General features: G+C 64.8%; 1 protein-coding gene across 7 annotated transcripts in view; it reads right to left on the reverse strand.

Moving 5' to 3' along the window:
* PLEC (plectin) overlaps positions 1-17,803 on the reverse strand; it is a 61,689-nt gene that overhangs the window by 24,811 nt on the left and 19,075 nt on the right. Inside the window, exon 1 of one of the 7 annotated variants that reach the window (XM_026449695.1) lies at positions 9,691-10,228. The exons of 2 other annotated variants lie outside the window; for them this stretch is intronic. In XM_026449695.1, coding sequence (XP_026305480.1) covers positions 9,691-10,213 — 523 coding nt within the window. In that variant the 5' untranslated portion in view covers positions 10,214-10,228. Of the gene's footprint in view, positions 1-1,951; positions 2,211-3,325; positions 3,555-9,690; positions 10,229-13,156; positions 13,261-17,803 lie in introns of those variants that run through there. 4 more of the 7 variants (XM_026449694.1, XM_026449701.1, XM_026449698.2 and 1 more) reach the window with 4 other exon arrangements.

Below are 17,803 nucleotides of genomic sequence, written 5' to 3' on the forward strand. Positions count from 1 at the left end.
ATGGGGAGGGGGCCCAGGCCTGTGACTCACGGAGGGGAAGCCACACCTGAGGCAGGACCTGGGCGACCCCAGGGGTGGGGGATGCTGTTTGCAGCTGGGTGGGGCTCAAGGGAAGCAGCCTCCTGCTGTAAAGGGTAAAGGGCAAAGGGCCTGTGCTGGTTGAGGCCTCTGGCTCCCTGGGGTCTGGGGCGGAGCTGCCTCTGGCCAGCTTCTGGGCCTGCCCAGCCCACCCGACCACCATAGGAAAGAATGCGCCGCCCCAACCACAAGAATGTTCCAGCCGTACATCAGGCAGATTCGGTCCAGCTGGGAGCTGCACTCAGGCCTCGGTTCTGGGAAGAGCTCACCCCACCCCATTCCTACTGCCTGTGAGGCCGTGAGGGGGGGCCCAAACCCCTCAGAGATGAGGAAGCCCCCACGCCAAGGGGCATGGTCCGCCCCCAGGGCTCTGCCACGTCTTACACCCCACCCCGCAAAGACACCCCTTGGTCTCCATGCATGGACTCTGAGCCTGGCGTGAGATTCAGGGTGACCCTCTTGCTCTGTCTGGCCCAGCAGCCTCCAGAACCTCAGGAGTCACAGAAGCCCCCAAACCAAAATCTGACCCCGTACTGATCAGCGCCTCCAGTCGTGTGCCCAAGGGCACCCCGCACCCCACACCTCTGCCACTCGTCCCTGGGTCCAAAGCCTCTGGAAACACGGTCTGCCTCTTCAGAAGCCTGGGGCCCAGCAGCTATCCTGAGGCCAAGCACGGCGCCTGCTGGGAGTGGGGCTCTGGGGGCCCGGCCGTGACCACGTGGCTCCTGCCTGCGGAACGGGGCTGCCACTCTGCTGAGGGGCACAGCGTGAGATCCCGGAACAGCCAAGGAGGTGGGCACAGGGAGTCCAGGACAGCTGGAAACCGGGAGCCGGGGCCAAGGTCCAGGACCCGCGTGGGCCCCACCCTAGTCAGGCCCCTGTTCCAGCCTTCTCCCTGCCACTAACAGGCCTCCAAAGATGCCACCCTGGGCCGGGCCAGGGACAAGAATGGGGCAGGGGCTCAGGGAAGGGAAGGGGCAGGGTGGGGAGAAGGGCTGGGGGTGGGGCAGGGCTGGGGCTGGGTGAGCTGGGGGCTCAGTCAGGGGCCTCTACCTCCCAAGCCTGGCTCGAGTTTCCCTTCCCCACTTCCTGCCTCTGGGTGCCTCTTTGCTCTGAGCTCTTCCCTCGTCATCACCTCTCCTCCCTACCAGCCCAGCCTGCCCCTTTGATCCCTACCATGAATGCCCCATTCCTCCTATTCTGACCCTAAAACCAACAGACACCCCCTCCCCACCGCCCTACCCAGCCAAGCCACACCCACCCTCTACAGCTGTGGCTCAGTTGGCTCTCCCACCTGGGACGTACCCAGAACACCCCCGCTCAGGTGCCTCTGCACACCTGCCTGACACCTGTGCTGTCCAGGGCGGCTGACCCTCGGCTGCCAGCCCAGGGTCCCTCACGACAGGCACTGCCATGGCCCTCTGAGGGGGGCCCCCCCCCCCCCCCCCGTTTTATAGGTGTGGATGCTATGGCTGAGGTCCCGCCGCTAGTGGAGACAGCCCTAGGATGGAAACCCCAAGACTGGGAAGGGAATCCCACTGGCCCAGGACTGCAGCAAGTCCACAGAAGGCCTGGAGCCCCGCCTTCAGCACCTCCGAGGTCCCTCCCCCGTGTCCTGGAAATCCGGGCCAAAGCCCAGGCTGACGTGAAGCAGCTGGGAGTACGCCAGCCCCGCCCCCTCCGGCCCCTTCTCTAGAGACAAACAAATGGGGGTAGGGGAATATCGCCCCGCCTTCTTCCCCAGGTGTTTCCGGAGTTCAGGGGGCAAGGCTGCACCTGGCCAAGGCACCACCCCCGTCCCAGGCCGGGCGCCGGTTCCCAGCAGAGACCAAGCCCCACCAGGTGAGAGCGACGCCCACGCCACCGCACCCACCTACGCAGCACAGCTGCCGGTAGAGGTAGCCCCTGCGGGCCCGCTCGCAGCCCCCGTCCAGCCAGCACGGCCGCTCCAGCAAGACCTCCCTCGGCGAGGCAAAGGCGCCCCCCGCCCCCGCCATGCCGGTCACGGCCTGAGCACCGGTTCGAACCCCGGACAGTGCGGGGAGCTGGACCGCGGCTGCGCCTCTGCTTCCAGCCCACGCTGTGAGGCCGCCGGCTTGGCTCCCCACCTCTTCCACCTCCCCCCACAATCCGCCCACTGCGGGAGTCAGGCCCGGACCCAAAGAACCTGCCCCTGGCGCACAGCCCCGCCCAGCGCAGCCAGGAAGCCGCGCCCCAACCCACGGGCCGGGCTGGGAGGCTGCCCCGCGACTGCGGCGGCATGGGAGGGGCCTCCCAGCAGGATGGCACTGTGGGGCCCAGGGAGGAAGGCAGGGCATGGGGCCAGGTGGTGGGCAGACAATGCTAGGGGCAGAACCGAGGGGCTGAGCCACGTCTGGCACCACCTGGGAGTAGAGGTATCCTGTGAGCCAGGACCGTGGCCGAAGGGGGCAATTGTGGGCTGAGGTGGGGAGGCAGGGACAGTGTCTGGTTCCCGGCCAAAAACATGGATGGGGAAGAAGCCCTCAGCCCAAGTCCCATCCTGGCAGCTGAGTCCCCGGCAGCTCCGAGCGTCCCCAGCTCCACGCCTAGAAGCCCCATCTTGACTCATCTCAAGTCCGGGGATCCAGCAGAGGAGCTGAGCCAGGCAGCGCCCTCACTGCAGGAGAGGTCCAGCCGGCCAGGTCCCCGATAGGCAGTCCCTCTGGCCAGAAGCCCATGCTTGAAGCTGCCCAATCCCCAGGGCCCCGCCCCAGGCTCCATTCACTCCAGCCCACCCCATCCTGCGCTGGGCACAGCTGCCACCTGGGACCACAGCCCAGGAGCTGGTGACTTTGAGCAGGGAGGGCAGGGCACAGCCTGGCTGCCCCCACCCCCTGTGGGGCCTGAGGGCATCTGCCTCACCTGTGTGCGGCTCCACCCCCTGCTCTGTGGGCAGGGAGCCACCTCTACTTCAGTGATGGCCCGACTGGCACCTGCCCCACTTGTCCCTGCCACGGCGGCTGCCACAGGCTCCTGCCCTGCCGGCCTCCCCTTCCACCCTCCTTCCCAGCACAGGCTGCAGGCTGAGGGCCACCGCAGAGCCCGCCCCGCCCTGGGGCTGCAGCAGGGTCAGGGTCTACACTGCAGGGTGGGGCGGGGGGCAACACTGCTTACACTGACATGCAGCTTGGAAACAGGAAGAGGAGGGCACAGGGAATGAAGGGGCGGGAGGCAGGCGGCCCCTCTGCCCCGCCCCGAGTCCCTGGCAGCCACCAGTCGGGCTTACCTTGCTCGTCCTGTGCCCACCGACGTCCCCTGCGCCAGTGCCACACAGCGGCCAGGGTGACGACATGGCCCACAACCACCAGGGAGGGAAACAGGCTGCCTGAGGGCTCCATGGCCACCACACAGAACCGCCAGGGCTGCCCTTCCTGCGCTGGGAACCGGCTGCTCCAGGCTAGACAGCCCCCTCCCTGCATGCAGGGTGAGCGAGGGGGAGCGCCAGGACCGGAGCCTGCCCTGCCCGCAGGACCGCCCCACACGCGGCGGCAGCCCCACGACAGCTCCCGCCCGCCTTCTCTCCTCCCTCCGCCGGTCCGGCCCTCGGCACCTCCCCACCCTCGCTCCCTACCCGGCCGGCTCAGCTGTCCCTGCGCAGAGCTACTGACGCTCAAGGTTAGCTGGCCTTAACCCCTGCGTCCCCGCAGCCACACCCGCCGGGAGGAGGGGCCAGCCGCACGCTTGGCCAAGCTGCAGCCCCCCAGCACTGCCCACAGCCTCAGCACACACCCTCCCTCCCTCCCAGCCTCCCCCTGCTGTCCCCACCAGAAGAGGGGCCTTGAGCAGCCCACGCCGCCTCCAAGGCTGCCCTCTGGGGAGAGCCGGCTGGCATGGAGGGATGCCAGAGCCCCCAACCCAAGCCTGCAGCTCCCTCACTTCGCCCTCCTCACCATCCCCAGCGCCCCCCGAGTGAGACTGGGGCTGAGGGGGTCTAGGTGAGGGCGCACGAGGCAGGCTGCGTGCAGGGCAAGGGACAGAGCCCCTGGCCTCCAGCCTCAGCCCCAGCCCTCTGGCTCCTGTCCCCAGCAAGGGGCCGGGATTTCACAAGGCTTTCAAGGGCTGCCCACCTACCGGGCACGATCTTCATCGGGGATGGTGGCAGGAGCCCACGGGGCAGACAGCGCGGGCCAGGGGTGTGGGAGGTCACAGGCCCCTCGGAGGAGGCACAAGCCACCAGCTGCAGCGTCGGGTGGGAGGAGGGCACGCCGTGCCGCCGTCAGCAGCAGCTTGTGGGGGAGGGGCGGTGGGCAGGGACCCAGGGGATATAAATATCTGAGGAGGGCGCGCGAGGACCGTCACCACCCAGACTTAGAACATGACGTGCGGCGCGAGGGCACCCAGGCCCCGCTGCAGTCAGGTCTGGCTGGGAGATGCCACCCGACACCTCGGTCCCCCAGCTCCCACGGAGGGTTCCAATACAATACAGCAGGGCGCAGGGGGGCGCAGGCTCACGTCCCTGCAGGACGGGGTGCAGTCCCCACCCACCTGCCCTGCCCACCCAGGGGATCTCCCAGAGGGCCCTGCGCAGGTCACTCCACGCAGCACCTGGCCCCACGGGTGGCCGGGACAGCCACCCCAAGGTCACGCATGGGCCAGACACCCAGGCAGCCCGAAATCAGGGCTCAGGCCACCCAGGCCAGCGCCTGCCCCACAGCACAGCCTCTCCTGGGGTCCCAGGGATCTGGGATGGAGACGCCTCTCCTGGGCCACAGCAGAAGACTGGCCTGGCTCCACCCAGGAGCCCCAAAGCCCTGCTCTGTGGAAGGCCTGGGTCAGAGGGCCTGGTCACAGGCAGGCCCATAGCATATCCTATGCAGATCAGATCCCAGTGCAGCCGGGGAAACAGGACGTGGGGCATGCACAGTCCCGCTCCTCTCCCTGGAACCCCCGTCTGCTGGGCACACCCCTCAAGCCCAGCAGAATGCGCGTTGATGGTCTACCCCATCCCACAGCGTCGCTCCTGGCACCACATGGAACCCTCAGCAAAACCCATGAGGTCCTATACCATGAACACGTCATACTGACGAGGAGCCTGAGGCGCCGCCCGCCGTCCTGCACGCTGCCATCTGAGCCCAGGTGGCCTCCACTGTAGTCACTTCAGCCCACAGCAAGGCACAGTGAACCAGCCTGGCCCCGGCCCACTAGGCAGGACACCCCAGTCCATGCTGGGAAGCCCAGGGACAACAAGAGGGCCGGGCCCACCCCAGCCCCACACCTCAAAAACGTGTGGCTGAGGGAAATGCCTGCAGTGGCCCGCTCTGGGTGGCCAGGGGTTGGGCGGGCCCAGGCAGCCCTGAGGGTCAGGGATACCTGCTGCCCCAGAGGCATGCCAGAGACGGCCCAACTCCCAGCTGAGCCCAGGACGGCATCTGGCCAGCAGTAGGCAGGGGCCGACAGGCTGGACGTTTCAGCCCACTCCCTGCCACAGGCTGGGGAAGCCTCGGAGGAGCCTGACTCAACAGCCTGGGTGAGAACCAGCTCCTGGAGGCAGGAGTGCCCCAGGCTGGCAGCGGGCAGTTCTTCTACCACTCCACGGAGGCCCGGACGGGCCTGTGCTTCCGGGACACACATCACACACACCCCTGGGGCGGCTCCAAGAGGGAGCCGTGCCTATCCCTGCATCCCAGATTCAGGCGTCTGACGGCACAGAACTGTGGGCAACAGGGAGACAGCTCTGCCAGGGGCGGCCCCGGCCCCCTTGTGGCCCTGCTTAGCCGGAGGCCTTGGTCCCTGGCTCCCCATCCTCTGCCTCCCACAGCCCCCCCTCTGCCTGCCCTACCTTGGCCCAGCCGAATCAGCTCCTCCATGCTGTACCTGTCCATGGCGGCCGCACGGGCCAGGCTGCTCCGAGAGCCGGCAGGGAGGAAGGCGAGGCAGGAAGGAGGGAAGGGGTGGGAGGCAGAGGGAGGGCCCACTCATGCCCTGGTAGCAGCGGCTCCTCCTCGCAGCCACCCCTTAGTCAGTGAGCGGAGCTGAAGCCCAGCCGACTGACGGGTCAGACCAGCCCGGCAGATCCGCCTGGGGTGCAGGGGACTGGCCTGCCTGCAATCCCCCAGAGCCCTCTGGCCCCAGCCCATGGGTATTCCCCGCTGTTCCTGCCCCGCCCAGCAGACCCCACCCTATAGCCTCCCCTTCCCGCTGCAGGCCCCACCAGCCCAGCCCTGCCCTGCCACCCTCCTACCCACATTCCAGGCCTCCATGTGCCCAGTGGTATTTCATGAGCCAGGCGGGAGCAGAGCCCCAAACTGCCCACCCCATCCCACTCCTTGAGACTCACGTTCCTCAGCCCCAAAGGTGGTCTCTTCCTCCGCCTGAGTCCTCCCCAACCAGCACAGCCCCAGGCATTGTGTCCAGGGGCGACGGTGACACCTGCCTCCCCTCTCCATACCTCTCCACCCAGATGCTTGCTGACCAGTGAAGTGCAAATCAAATCCCACCATAACTCCCCTTAGAAGCCTGCGAGCGATCTACAGAAATCCTGTAAACAGGAGACTCGGCCAAGCCAGTGATCCCTGTGGAGAGCTGGCCGGGCCACAGTCCACCTCCACCCAGGGCACCCTGTGGCCACGAAGAAGGGCAAGACAGCCAGGCCACCTCCAGGCGTCCTCCTTGACGCAGGGCCACAGAGGATCAAGGAGGGAGGTCGGAGGCCCAGGCGTGTCCTCCGTGTAGAGCGCAAGTGGTGGCGGCTCCCGGCCCCTGCCCATTGCTGAGAGAAGCAGCTCTAGGTGCTGTGTGTGGACTGCTCGCCATGGTGGTGGCTGCCTGGCCCCTGCCCGTTGCTGGTGCATGGACAGCGCTCAGCTGGCATCTCCTCCACACAATCCTCGGTTCCTTCAGAATGTTGAGCCAGGCAAAGCATCGCTATTTGCAAGGTAAATTAGGACTGGGCGGTAGCTGTAATCTCAGCACTTTGGGAGGCTGAGGCGGGCGGATCACCTGAGGTCAGGAGTTCGAGACTAGCCTGGCCAACGTGGCGAAACCCCGTCTCTACTAAAAAAATAAAGCAAAACTTAGCCAGGCGTGGTGGCTCACGCCTGTAATCCCAGCTACTCAGGAGGCTGAGGCAGGAGAATCGCTTCAACCCGGGAGGCAGAGGTTGCAGTGAGCCAAGATTGCACTATTGCACTCCAGCCTGGGCAACAGAGCGGGACTCCATCTCAAAACAATAAATAAAATAAAAAATGAAACGTACATGAAACTCACATATAAAAGCACACTCCTACAGCTTCCCATGACACCAAGCAACTGAAACTCTCTGCCACAGGTTCAGGGCCTTCCCATGAGTCCCTCCGGCCTTCCGGCCTCCCTCTGTCCCTCTCTCCAGGCTGCTCCTGGCAGGGCAGGCACCTCCTCAGAGCCCTCCCTGATTGCTTCTGAAGCCACCTCCCCATCACTCGCCTCACCCAGTTCACCCCACATATCTGGGGGACCTGGGGCAGGGGCTCCGTCTGGGTCTGGCCCTGGCCTGTGCATGGCTAAGCAAGCAGGTGGGCAGATGGCTTCCCACACAGACGTGCTGCCAGCAGGCCCCAAGGGGCCCCACCCAGGGATAAGCAGACCACCAGGGCACAGGGAGGGCAGGGGCCTCACCTCAGGGGTACAGCTGGCGCTCCCTAGCCAGGGCTGGATGGAGAGGGGTAGCCCATCCAACAGGGCCGTCGTGGACCCGCACAGTTGGCCCACGAGCTCTGACCTTGCCCTTCTGCCGACCCACGGAGCGGCTGTGCAGTGGGGAAGGGCAGGGTAGCTCACTGCTTGATCACTTAAAAAAACTCCGAGAAGTCCATGGTCTCAGGTATCATCAGAACTGCCACGGGCTGTATGCAGGGCCATCATGACCCCCGCCACTGCCTGAGGCCCAGCCCTGGCCCTCTGCCACGCTCCACATCCGAGCCTCCTCTTTCCCCTAGCTTCCCATCCCCAAGCTCAACCGTGAGGTCCAGGGGAGAGAGGGGTCTGAGCCTGCTGGCCCTGACTCATCCCGGAGCTGTGGCTCGCTTCCTGTTGGAAACTCTGAGCTGCCGCTGGCGGTTGTGGCTTCAGGGGGACTGAGTCACCTCCATCGGGGAGGGGTGCCCTCCGCTCTGCCTGCTGCAGCCACACCCAGCACCGCCCCCCCCAACCCCTTGGCCCTGTCGCCAGCTGCCTGCCCTGCAGGCCCAGCCCAGCCACGGACAAGGAAGGAGAAAAAGGAGGGGAGGGGCTCCCAGTCACCACACCCAGGAGTTGAGCATGAGGAGGCAGGGCTGCCAAATGAGCAGGGAGTGGGTGGGCAGGGGTGCTGGGTGGGAGAGGCCAGCAAGAAGGCTACATGGGCTGGGTCTTTGTCTCATGCCTCCTGTCGGGAGACATGTCGTCTATTTAGAGAGGAGCTAGAGAGGCCACGCAACCTGTCCGAGGCCTCAGAGACAGCCAGGAGGGGAGGCCAGCCTCCACCCCACAGCCTCACTGATCCTCCCAGATGGGCCCAATAAGTCCAACTCACCCCAGGCCAGCCAGCACCAGGGCTCCGCCCAGCACCCCATATAGGCAGCTATGCCCCGAACTTGGGCCTCCCCTGGGCCCCCTCCCCGACACCCCTGGCAAACTCCTGGCCACCCTGAGAGCCCCACTCTAGGCCCCCTTCTTCAGCCTGAGACAGCAAGCTGCTCCCCAGGTGCCAGGCCCAAAGAGGGAGGTGGGGCCAGGCTGGCCTCAAGCTGGGGGATCGGGCCATCCCGAGCCAGCGCGGAGGGCAGAGTGCTCCACAGTGCCTGTGTGAGCCTTGGGCTGCAGGAGACACATCTGTCCACCTGGGTCCTGCTGGTACAGGTGCTTGTGGACAGAGGGAGGCCACAGAGAAGGGGCAGAGCAAAGGGTCTCTGGAAGCCTCTGGGACGACAGGACCCGTCCTGTCCTGTGGGACCTGGTTCATACAGGGAAGGGCCTACCTAGGCCCCAGGCTGGGCCAGCACACACCACACCCCAGCCCGGCAGCCTCTGCCGTGCCGGAGGAGCCACCTGCCTGGACCCTGCGCTTCTCCCCATCCCGCCCAGGGCCATCTCCAGCCACCACCAAGCCCGAGCTGGCCAAGCACTCAGTTACTGGTCACACTGGGCACTCTGTGCAACACCAAGCCTGACCCATCAACCACCGTGGCAGGGGAGGCAGCCGGGCCACGTGCTGGAGGAGGGCCACACCCAACCAGCGCCAGCACCTCCTCGCACAGCCCCACCTCGGTGCCAAGGAGCCTCGGGGCAGACGGGTCACTGGGACAGGAGAGGAGGCATAGGGGGTGAAGGCAAGGGCAGTGTTGGAGAGAGGGGAGGGGGCGCCCCAGGGTGTGCCTGGGGAGGCACTGGCATCAGCCACAGGCTCCTCCTTGGCCTACACACCCCAAGATCCCCAGCCGAGGAGGAGGGGCCATGTGGGTCCATCAGCAAGCACACCCCCCACCCTCGGACGGGGGGGGCCACCTGCTGGTGTGAGCAATGCTCCACAAGCCGGCCAACCACTGCAACCACTCCAGCCCAGGCCCAGGCCCAAGACCCGACAAACCAGACCCCCACTTTCCACCCCTCATGACTTGGGGTCAGGGTGCAGCTGACCTGTGGCTGGGGCAGGCTCCGGGCCTGGCCTGGCCAGGGTTCCCTGGGTGGTAGCAGGCACCACAGGGGTCTCAGGTGACACCTCCTCAAGCTCCTTCCGACGGTAGACCCGCTGCTCCTCCACCGGCAGTGGCCCCCGCTTGGGTGGGGAGCCCAGGGGACCCTGCACAGCCTGCACGTGGGGGGTGCGGCGTGCAGGCATCACCATGGCGACGGGGCGGCGCACGCGCTGCAGAGAGGCGGGCACGATCTCCGGTGGCAGGTGCAGGTACTGGCGGAGGTGGGCAATGCCTTCATTGGTGAGGTACCAGTAAAAGTGGCACCAGGCAAAGGTCTCGCGGACCAGGCCCCGTGCCCGCAGGGACGCCATGGCACGCATGACCTGCAGGTTGGTGACGCCGGGCACATGGGGGTGCCAGCTGCGGGGCCGCCGGTCCTTCTTGGCCACCATCACGCCCTCGCGGAAGAGCACCTCATAGATGGCCCGCAGCTGGTCCCGTGGCATGAGCATGCCGGCCACCATGGCTGCTGGAGCCAGGCAGGCAGCGCAGGGGCAAAGGCAGCAGGCGGGGCACCACAAGAAGGCCCGGGGCACCGAGAGGGGCTCCCGCGCTACAGGGTGTGACAGCGGGCAGCGGCAGGGCAGGCAGGCTGGGGTGCTGAGCCTGAGGGCGCGGGCTCCTGGCTGTGTGGCTCGCGGCGCCTGGCTCTGTGCAATCCCTGCCGGCACTGCTGGCTGCCCGCCCTCCTCCAGGATGCCGGGCCGGCCCCCTCTGACTCAGCAGCACGGGCGGCCCCTCCTACCCACAGCTGACGGGGCCCTTGTAGAGTAGGGGGCACCTCAAGAGGCAGCGGCCATCCCCACAGCTGCCCCTTTCCCCCCACCAGGCCCCACGGCTCCAACGTCAGAAATGACATCAGTTTCTAAACACATCCTTCAAGGTCCCTAGGACTGTGCTGGGGCGAGTGGGGGCGGATACAGACCAACAGTCTAAAGAAGAGGGTGGCAAGGGAGGCAGGGCAGGAGGGGTCCTCCGCAAGGATGTGGGTCTGGTGTCCCGGCTTCACAAGGATCTGAAGGGGGGTGCTGGGCTGCCAGGACTGGAGGGACGTGAGGCTTGAGCGGAGAGGACTAGGGCCTGGGGAAGAAGCTGGGGTCTTGAGGAAGTCCGAGGGGAGCGGCTGGGGGCAGCTGCCACAGCACAAGGACGGGCGGGCTGCAGGCACCGCTGCTGCTGTCCATCAGGCAGGCAAACGGACAGAGCCCCCACCTCCACACACCAGGCTTGGAGGCGGTGGCCACCCAAGTTAACACTTCCCACTCCAGGCCAGATGAGGGGTGGCCTCTCCAAGCCCACAGCCCTGTGAGCAGAGCACCGGCTAGGGGGCTCAGAGGGGCCTCTGTCCACCCTCGCCTGCAACCCAGCTGTTGGAGGCCAGAGACTCCCAGATGCTGCCTGCCACAGAGAAAGTCACCGAGTCCCTACGGCCCACAGACACCCACCCTGGGCAGCCCAAGTGCCCGTCTGTGGGCCAGATGGATGGCTGCAGGGTGGAAGAATGCCAGGCCAGAAGACGGCCAGGGCCCAAGGGAAGGGAAGAGGAAACTGCCCCGTAGGGCCCTGCAGGCCTGGCCCAGCCACACCCATCATCCCCCCAGTCCCTGCTGCCGCCCCCACCGAGGGTCCAGGCATGGGAACCACACCCAACACTCCACCGGCCCACGCTGTACTCCACAAAGCCCCACCCGGACCGCTGCTCGCCCCAAGCCGACACACCCCTTCCCACCAAGCACAGCAAACCCGGGAACTGATTATAAATAGGGCGGTGGGGGGGAGGGAGGGAGAGGGGGGATCCCGAGGTGGGAGGCGCTGGCCAGCAACCGGCAGGCGGCCAACAAGCAGCTTGTGGGGGCGGATTTATGGGGCCGTCGCCATGGCGCCACGGTGCAGGCTCCAAACACAGACACACGCGCACACGCACGCGCACGCCTGCGTGCACAGAGATGTGGTGGCGGGGAAACTCTGAAGGCACAGCCACTGTTCCCACAGCCCTCCGGCAGGGCCAGCTCGCTGCGGCCTGGCTCTCCCTCCCTCTGAAAACAGGCCCAGGCAGGAAAAGGCCAGCCTCAGAAGGTGAGGCTCCGGGAAGATGTAGGGACCACAGAGGCCACGCCCCTCGGACCACCAGCACCTGCGGACCCTCCACCCACCAGGGCTGTGGCTTTGGGAACACCACCAGCTGGGTCCAAGCCTGCTCAGCCCAGTGCCCAAAGCAGTCCCTACCCTTTTGGCCAGTCCCTCAGCGCCCCCCACACACTGACCTCCTGCCCTCCCGGCAGGCCCACCGCATCTTCCTGGCGTGATTCCCTAACCTAATCCCCACCAAATCTCCAAGAGCCCCACCAAACTAACGCATGATACCCACACTGTCCCAAAATGGTCCCAAGGCTCCTTAAAAGCACGTGGACCTAGGTTCTCTCCTACACAGGCCTGCAGGGGGGCCGGGACTGACCCCCACTCAGCCGCCACCCAAACAGCCGCGCCTCCCCCAACCTAGCTCCGGGCAGGAGAGGGCGGCAGCTTCCTCCAGCAGAGAGAGGGGGCGGGGTTCGGTGGGAATCCCCTCCCTCCCACCAGCTAGGGGCCCGCAGGCGGGAAGGGAAGCCGCAGGGAGGAGCCCGGAGCAGAATGTTCCCGGGCCACCCTGCCAGCTCCGCACACGCCCCCCCTGCGGCATGCGCCACCCCCACCCCGCCTTGCAGCACACACCTCCTGCAGCACACAGCCCCCCGAAGCACACACACCCCTGCGCCCGGGTCCAGGCTTCCCCCCGACCCCCGGGCGGAAGCTACTGCCCCCTGCCCCCACCCTGTGGGAACCGAAGCGGTAGCTGATTCAGCACGGGGAGGGCCAGGGTGTCCGACTGGGCGGCCCCTCTCCCCCAACTCCAGGCCCCTTCAGGTTTCCAGAGCAACCAGTCAGGGCTCCTGGGCAGCCCCCAGCCCCCCCCACCCCACCCCAAGACAAAGAGCCGCAGTGTGGATTTGCTCAGGGCCAGCCGGCCCGGCGCCTCTGCACAGTGGTCCCCACAGCCCAGCCCTGCCCCTTGGACGCCAGGTTGTGGGCGGCAAACTCGGGCGGGGTGGAAGAGGCTGACCCCGCTGTGAAGGCTGAGCTCCCACTGGTTCCCTATCCCCGCCCCGCCGCCGCCGCCGCTGCAGCAGCCACCCCGCCCCCGACGCTCCTGCAGGGCTGCGGAGCCGCTGGAGCCAGCCCAGTAGGACCCCGAATCAGGTGGAGCCCGGAGGGGGACGAGTCTGGGGTCTCCTGCGGCTCCGGCTCAGCGATCCACAGTGTCGCCCCAGGGATGGCAGACCCTGCCCGCCACCCTGCGTGGGCTGCACCAGCCAGAGGTCACTGTGTGGTCCGCGCCCCCCGGCTCGGGCCTGGCCCCGGGACCGCACCTTTGAGGGAGCTGATCTCGTGCTGAATGGCTCGCGAGGGGTCCATGTCTGCGCCGGGGCTGAGGGCGGCTGTGCCACCGCCAGGCAGAGTGCAGCCCCGCACCGCACTGCCCAGGCCAGCGCCGCAGCCGGGGGAGGAGCCCGGAGGTCTGGGGCAGGGCCTGCCGGCCAGGGGCGGGGCTTCAGCTGATCAATGCGCCGGACAGGGCCGCCCTGGGCGCATGCTCCCGGCCGGCCGCACCGCGCACCCCTCCCTCCCAGCCCGCAGTTCTGGGGCACAAGATCCTGCTAACCCCAGCTAGACTGCCAGGTCACCAGGCCGGATCCAGGAGCGCTCGGACGGCCCACTCCCCAGCTCCACCGCCCCCGGCCCATCCCACAGCCCCCCGCGTCCACTGCAACGAGCCACGCTTAGAACTGCCTGTGGGACACACGTGCCAGGGCCTCGAAGCCGCCACCCACGCCCTGCAGGAGATACCCACCCATCCAGATCTCCCAGTGACCTCCTCAGCCGGCCCAACTCCAGGAGGGCCTGGGCTGGCAGGCTGCTGAGATCAAGACCCCAGACCCTGGGCAGCCACCTCCCACCCCCCAGCTCCAGCAGTGTGCCCCTTCCCCGGGCTGTCTCGCCTCTGTGCAGTCCTGGGTCAGGCACCTCGTACACTGGTTTCCAAGATGACAGGTCCGACCTGCACCCTGGCCTCTGCCTCTCCCAGCCAGCCTCAGGATGCCCCACAGGTCCTCCTGGCTGCGCCCCCCACGCCCCCAGTCTGCTCATTCGCCAGCATCTCCGCTGCTGTGAGGATGACACTGCGGCTCCATCCCACGCCCACCCTGCCACAACCACCAGGGACCCTCCACAGCTGCTCGGATCCAACCACCCCTATGGTTAATCGCGTCAGCCTCCTCAGCCCGCAGCAGTAGCTGTGTGTCACTACCCAGGCCTGGGGGAGCAGGTTGCACTGGCAGGGTGAGGTCAGCTCTGCCTCACTGCGCTGCAGGGAGGCATGGAGGAATGCCTGGGCCCTGCCCACACCAGGACACCCCTTCAACACTGGCCCCAGGACTGTGCTCCACCCTAGTCCGTGCTGGTAGTGTGGGGTAGGATGGCCTCCACAAGGTAGAAGTGACCAGCCTGCCTCAGTCTCCAGCCAGGCCTTTCCTCTGCCTTCACCCACAAGTCCCTCCCGTCCTGCAAACAGACCCACTGTGCGCCAGGTTGGGGCTGGCGTGGAGGATGTGACCATGACCCAGGAGCGAGGCTGGCAGCTCCCAGGGGTACAAGCTAACAGGCAAAGGGCCAGAAGCCCCATCGGCACTGCAGACGCAGCAGTTCTGGGGTCTCTTGTCCCCCTGCCCATCCCTGCTGGGACTCAGCCAGTCGGGGCATGGGGAGTCTCAGGAAACACCAGTTGCCAAACTTAGGGGAAATGGTGAAGTGAAGAATTAAAACAGAATTCCAGGCCGGGCACGGGGGCTCATACCTGGAATCCCAGCACTTTGGGAGGCCGAGGCAGGTGGATTGCTTGAGGTCAGGAGTTTGAGACCAGTCTGGCCAACATGGCAAAACCCCATCTCTACTAAAAATACACACAAAAAAATCAGCCAGGCATGGTGTCACACGCCTGTAGGCCCAGCTACTAGGGAGGCTGAGGCACGAAAATCGCTCGAACCCAGGAGGCTGAGGTTGCAGTGAGCCGAGATAGCGCCACTGCTAAATTCCCAGTTAGGTTTTACTAAGCTATATCTGGATGAACCTAAATTTGGCCTGCAACTGAATCGCACTTCCTTATTAAACCTCAGCTGAAAGTGACAGATATTTATAAACAGACCTAAAAAGTTCATATGTTTAAAAAAAATGCTGGTTTTTGTTTTGTTTTGTTTTGTTTTTTTTGAGATAAGGTCTCACTCTGTCACCCAGGCTGGAGTGCAGTGGCTCAATCACGGCTCACAGCAGCCTGGACCTCCGGGCTCAAGCGATGCTCCCACCTCAGCTTTCTGAGCAGTTGGGACTACAGGCGTGCACCACCACTCTCAGTTCATCTTTTGATTTTTTATACAGACAGTCTGTCTCTCTCTTGCCCAGGCTGATCTCAAACTCCTGGGCTCAAGCAATCTTCCTACCTCCCAGTGCTGGGATTACAAGTGTGAGCCACACTGCCCGGTCCAGATCAATTTTTTAAATTTAATGCATAAAAATTTTCCTCAGCCTAGGGAGATGTTTTTTTTTTTTTGAGACGGAGTCTCGCTCTGTCTCCCAGGCTGGAGTGCAGAGGCGCAATCTCCGCTCACTGCAAGCTCCATCACCTCCCGGGTTCATGCCATTCTCCTGCCTCAGCCTCCTGAGAAGCTGGGACTACAGGTGCCTGCCACCATGCTCGGCTAATTTTTTTGTATTTTTAGTATTCACCATGTTTGCCAGGATGGTCTCGATCTCCTGACCTTGTGATCCACCCGCCTCGACCTCCCAAAGTGCTGGGATTACAGGCGTGAGCCACCGCGCCCAGCTTCACCCAGGCTGGAGTGCAATGGCATGATCTTGGCTCACTGCAACCTCCACCTCCTGGGTTCAAGTGATTCTCCTATCTCAGGCTCTGTAGCTGGGACTACAGATGTGCCGGGCTAATTTTTGTATTTTCAGTTGAGACACGGTTTCGCCATGTTGGTCAGGCTGATCTCGAACTCCTGACCTCAGGTGATCTACCTATCTTGGGCTCCCAAAGTGCTAGGATTACAGGCATGAGCCACCATGCCCAGCCAGGAAGATTTTTTTTTAAAGATTAAAATGCATACAATTGAATGGTATAAGATTGGCCAGGTGTGGTGGCCCAGCACTTTCAGAGGCTGAGACAGGAGGATCACTTGATCCCAGGAATTCAGGACCAGTCTGGGCAACATAGCAAGACAATGTCTCTGCAAAAAACTAAAAAACTAGCCTGACATAGTGGCCTGTGCCTGTGGTCCCGGCTCTTTGGGACGCTCAGGCAGAAGGATAGCTTGAACCAGCCCACCCAAGGCTGCAGTGAGCCATGATTGCACCGCTGCGTTCCTGTCTGGGAGACAGCAAGACTGACAAAAACAAACAAAAAAATAGGATCATGGTTTTAAGCTAATGAGACGGTGAGGGCACACAGCTGTTCACAGAAGGAACACACAGGTTTTCACACACCCACTCTGCCTTTAACTTGCCCCCTGAAGTCAAGCTGCCCACCTATGAGTGGCCACCATAGTCACCTGTGGTTACCTGCAGCCAGAGGCTTATAGACAAGCTGCAGCAGCTGCAAGGTTCCGGGAAGGAGCCTGAGACTGCCCAGCCCAGCCAGGCTGGAACGGTGGCTACGTGGTGCAGCCTCGGAAGTGGGGGCAGCCACGATGACCCTGGGAAAGGCTCAGCCAGCGGCACATTAGTCAGCTCTGGTTCTTTCCCGGCACAGGCTTCCCAGAGGAAGGGACAGCTATGTGGGGACAGGCTGCAGGCAGCCAGCACAGGAAGAGGGGCCACATGCACCAAGGCCTTGATGTAGAGAAAACAAGTCCAGGCAACCCCCAAGAATGTGGAGGTGGCTGCAGCCAGGAGGGGGGTGCCTGGAGACAGGGCTACAGCCAGGGATTGCAACAGGACAGGCAGGTCCCAGGCTGGCAGCGAAGGGCCTGAGAGCAAGAGATTTAGGCAGCAGGGAGGAAAGGGAGCCGGGATAAAGGAAGCTGGGCGCCCTGGTGACACAGCTCTGGAGCGTGGGAAGCAAAGCCCCGGCCACCGCCCAAGAGACCTCATGGCCCTGGCCCCGCAACCAATTCATGGATCACAAAGGAGTCTTGCCGAAGAAGCACGTAGGTCTGTGTGTCCAGGCCAGTGAACTGGAGGGGCCCCCGGGCTGGAGTCGGACTCACCAGCACCAGTGCCGCCGGAAAACCCCTACCTCTACCTTCTGCTCTGCTGGTCGAACCCAGCACGGTCTCCATGTCCCCATGCCCAGCTGGGGTGCCATCAGGCCTCCTGGCCAAGTCTCACACCCTGGGCAAAGCCAAATCCTCTGGAAGCTCTCTGCAAAATCCCCACACCACTGGGGACCCCAGAAGCAAAGTTGAGCCCAGACACCACAGATAAGCCCTCCCTTCTTCCCAACCCCTCCGTCTGGGCACAGAGCAACCCCCTCTTCGCCAGTCCCCTGAGGCCCTGGCTGCCCTGGCCACAGGCCCAGGCCAAAGAAGGGGCTCCAACCCTGTCCCCCACACCACACCTGCACATGGGATGGGCCCTCTCCTGAGGCCCTGCCCACAACCACCCTGCCTGCCCTCCGCTTTGCTCCCCGCCCCATCTTCACACCCACCCACCCACCCAGTCCCTAGCCCCATGGCAGCCTGCCCTGGTGGAGCAGGCCAGTGGGCTGTGACCTGGTGATCCCATGCAGAAGTGACCTGCGACAGGCAGACACCCTGCTGGCAGACACCTCCCCCTGGGGTCCCCTACGATAGCCCCAGGGAGACCAGGCCCAGTGAAATCCTGCCATAGATACATCCCGCACACACCCAGCCTGCCGGACGCACAGACCCGTGCTCTGCTCCCTGCCCGAGCCTGAGGCAGACCTGCAGGAGCCACCTCACCCGCCCCAGGCTTCTGCCCCTGCACGTGCTGTGGGAATGAGG

This window comes from Piliocolobus tephrosceles, chromosome 7 (genome assembly GCF_002776525.5).
Source record: "Piliocolobus tephrosceles isolate RC106 chromosome 7, ASM277652v3, whole genome shotgun sequence".
NCBI classification, from domain to species: domain Eukaryota; kingdom Metazoa; phylum Chordata; class Mammalia; order Primates; family Cercopithecidae; genus Piliocolobus; species Piliocolobus tephrosceles.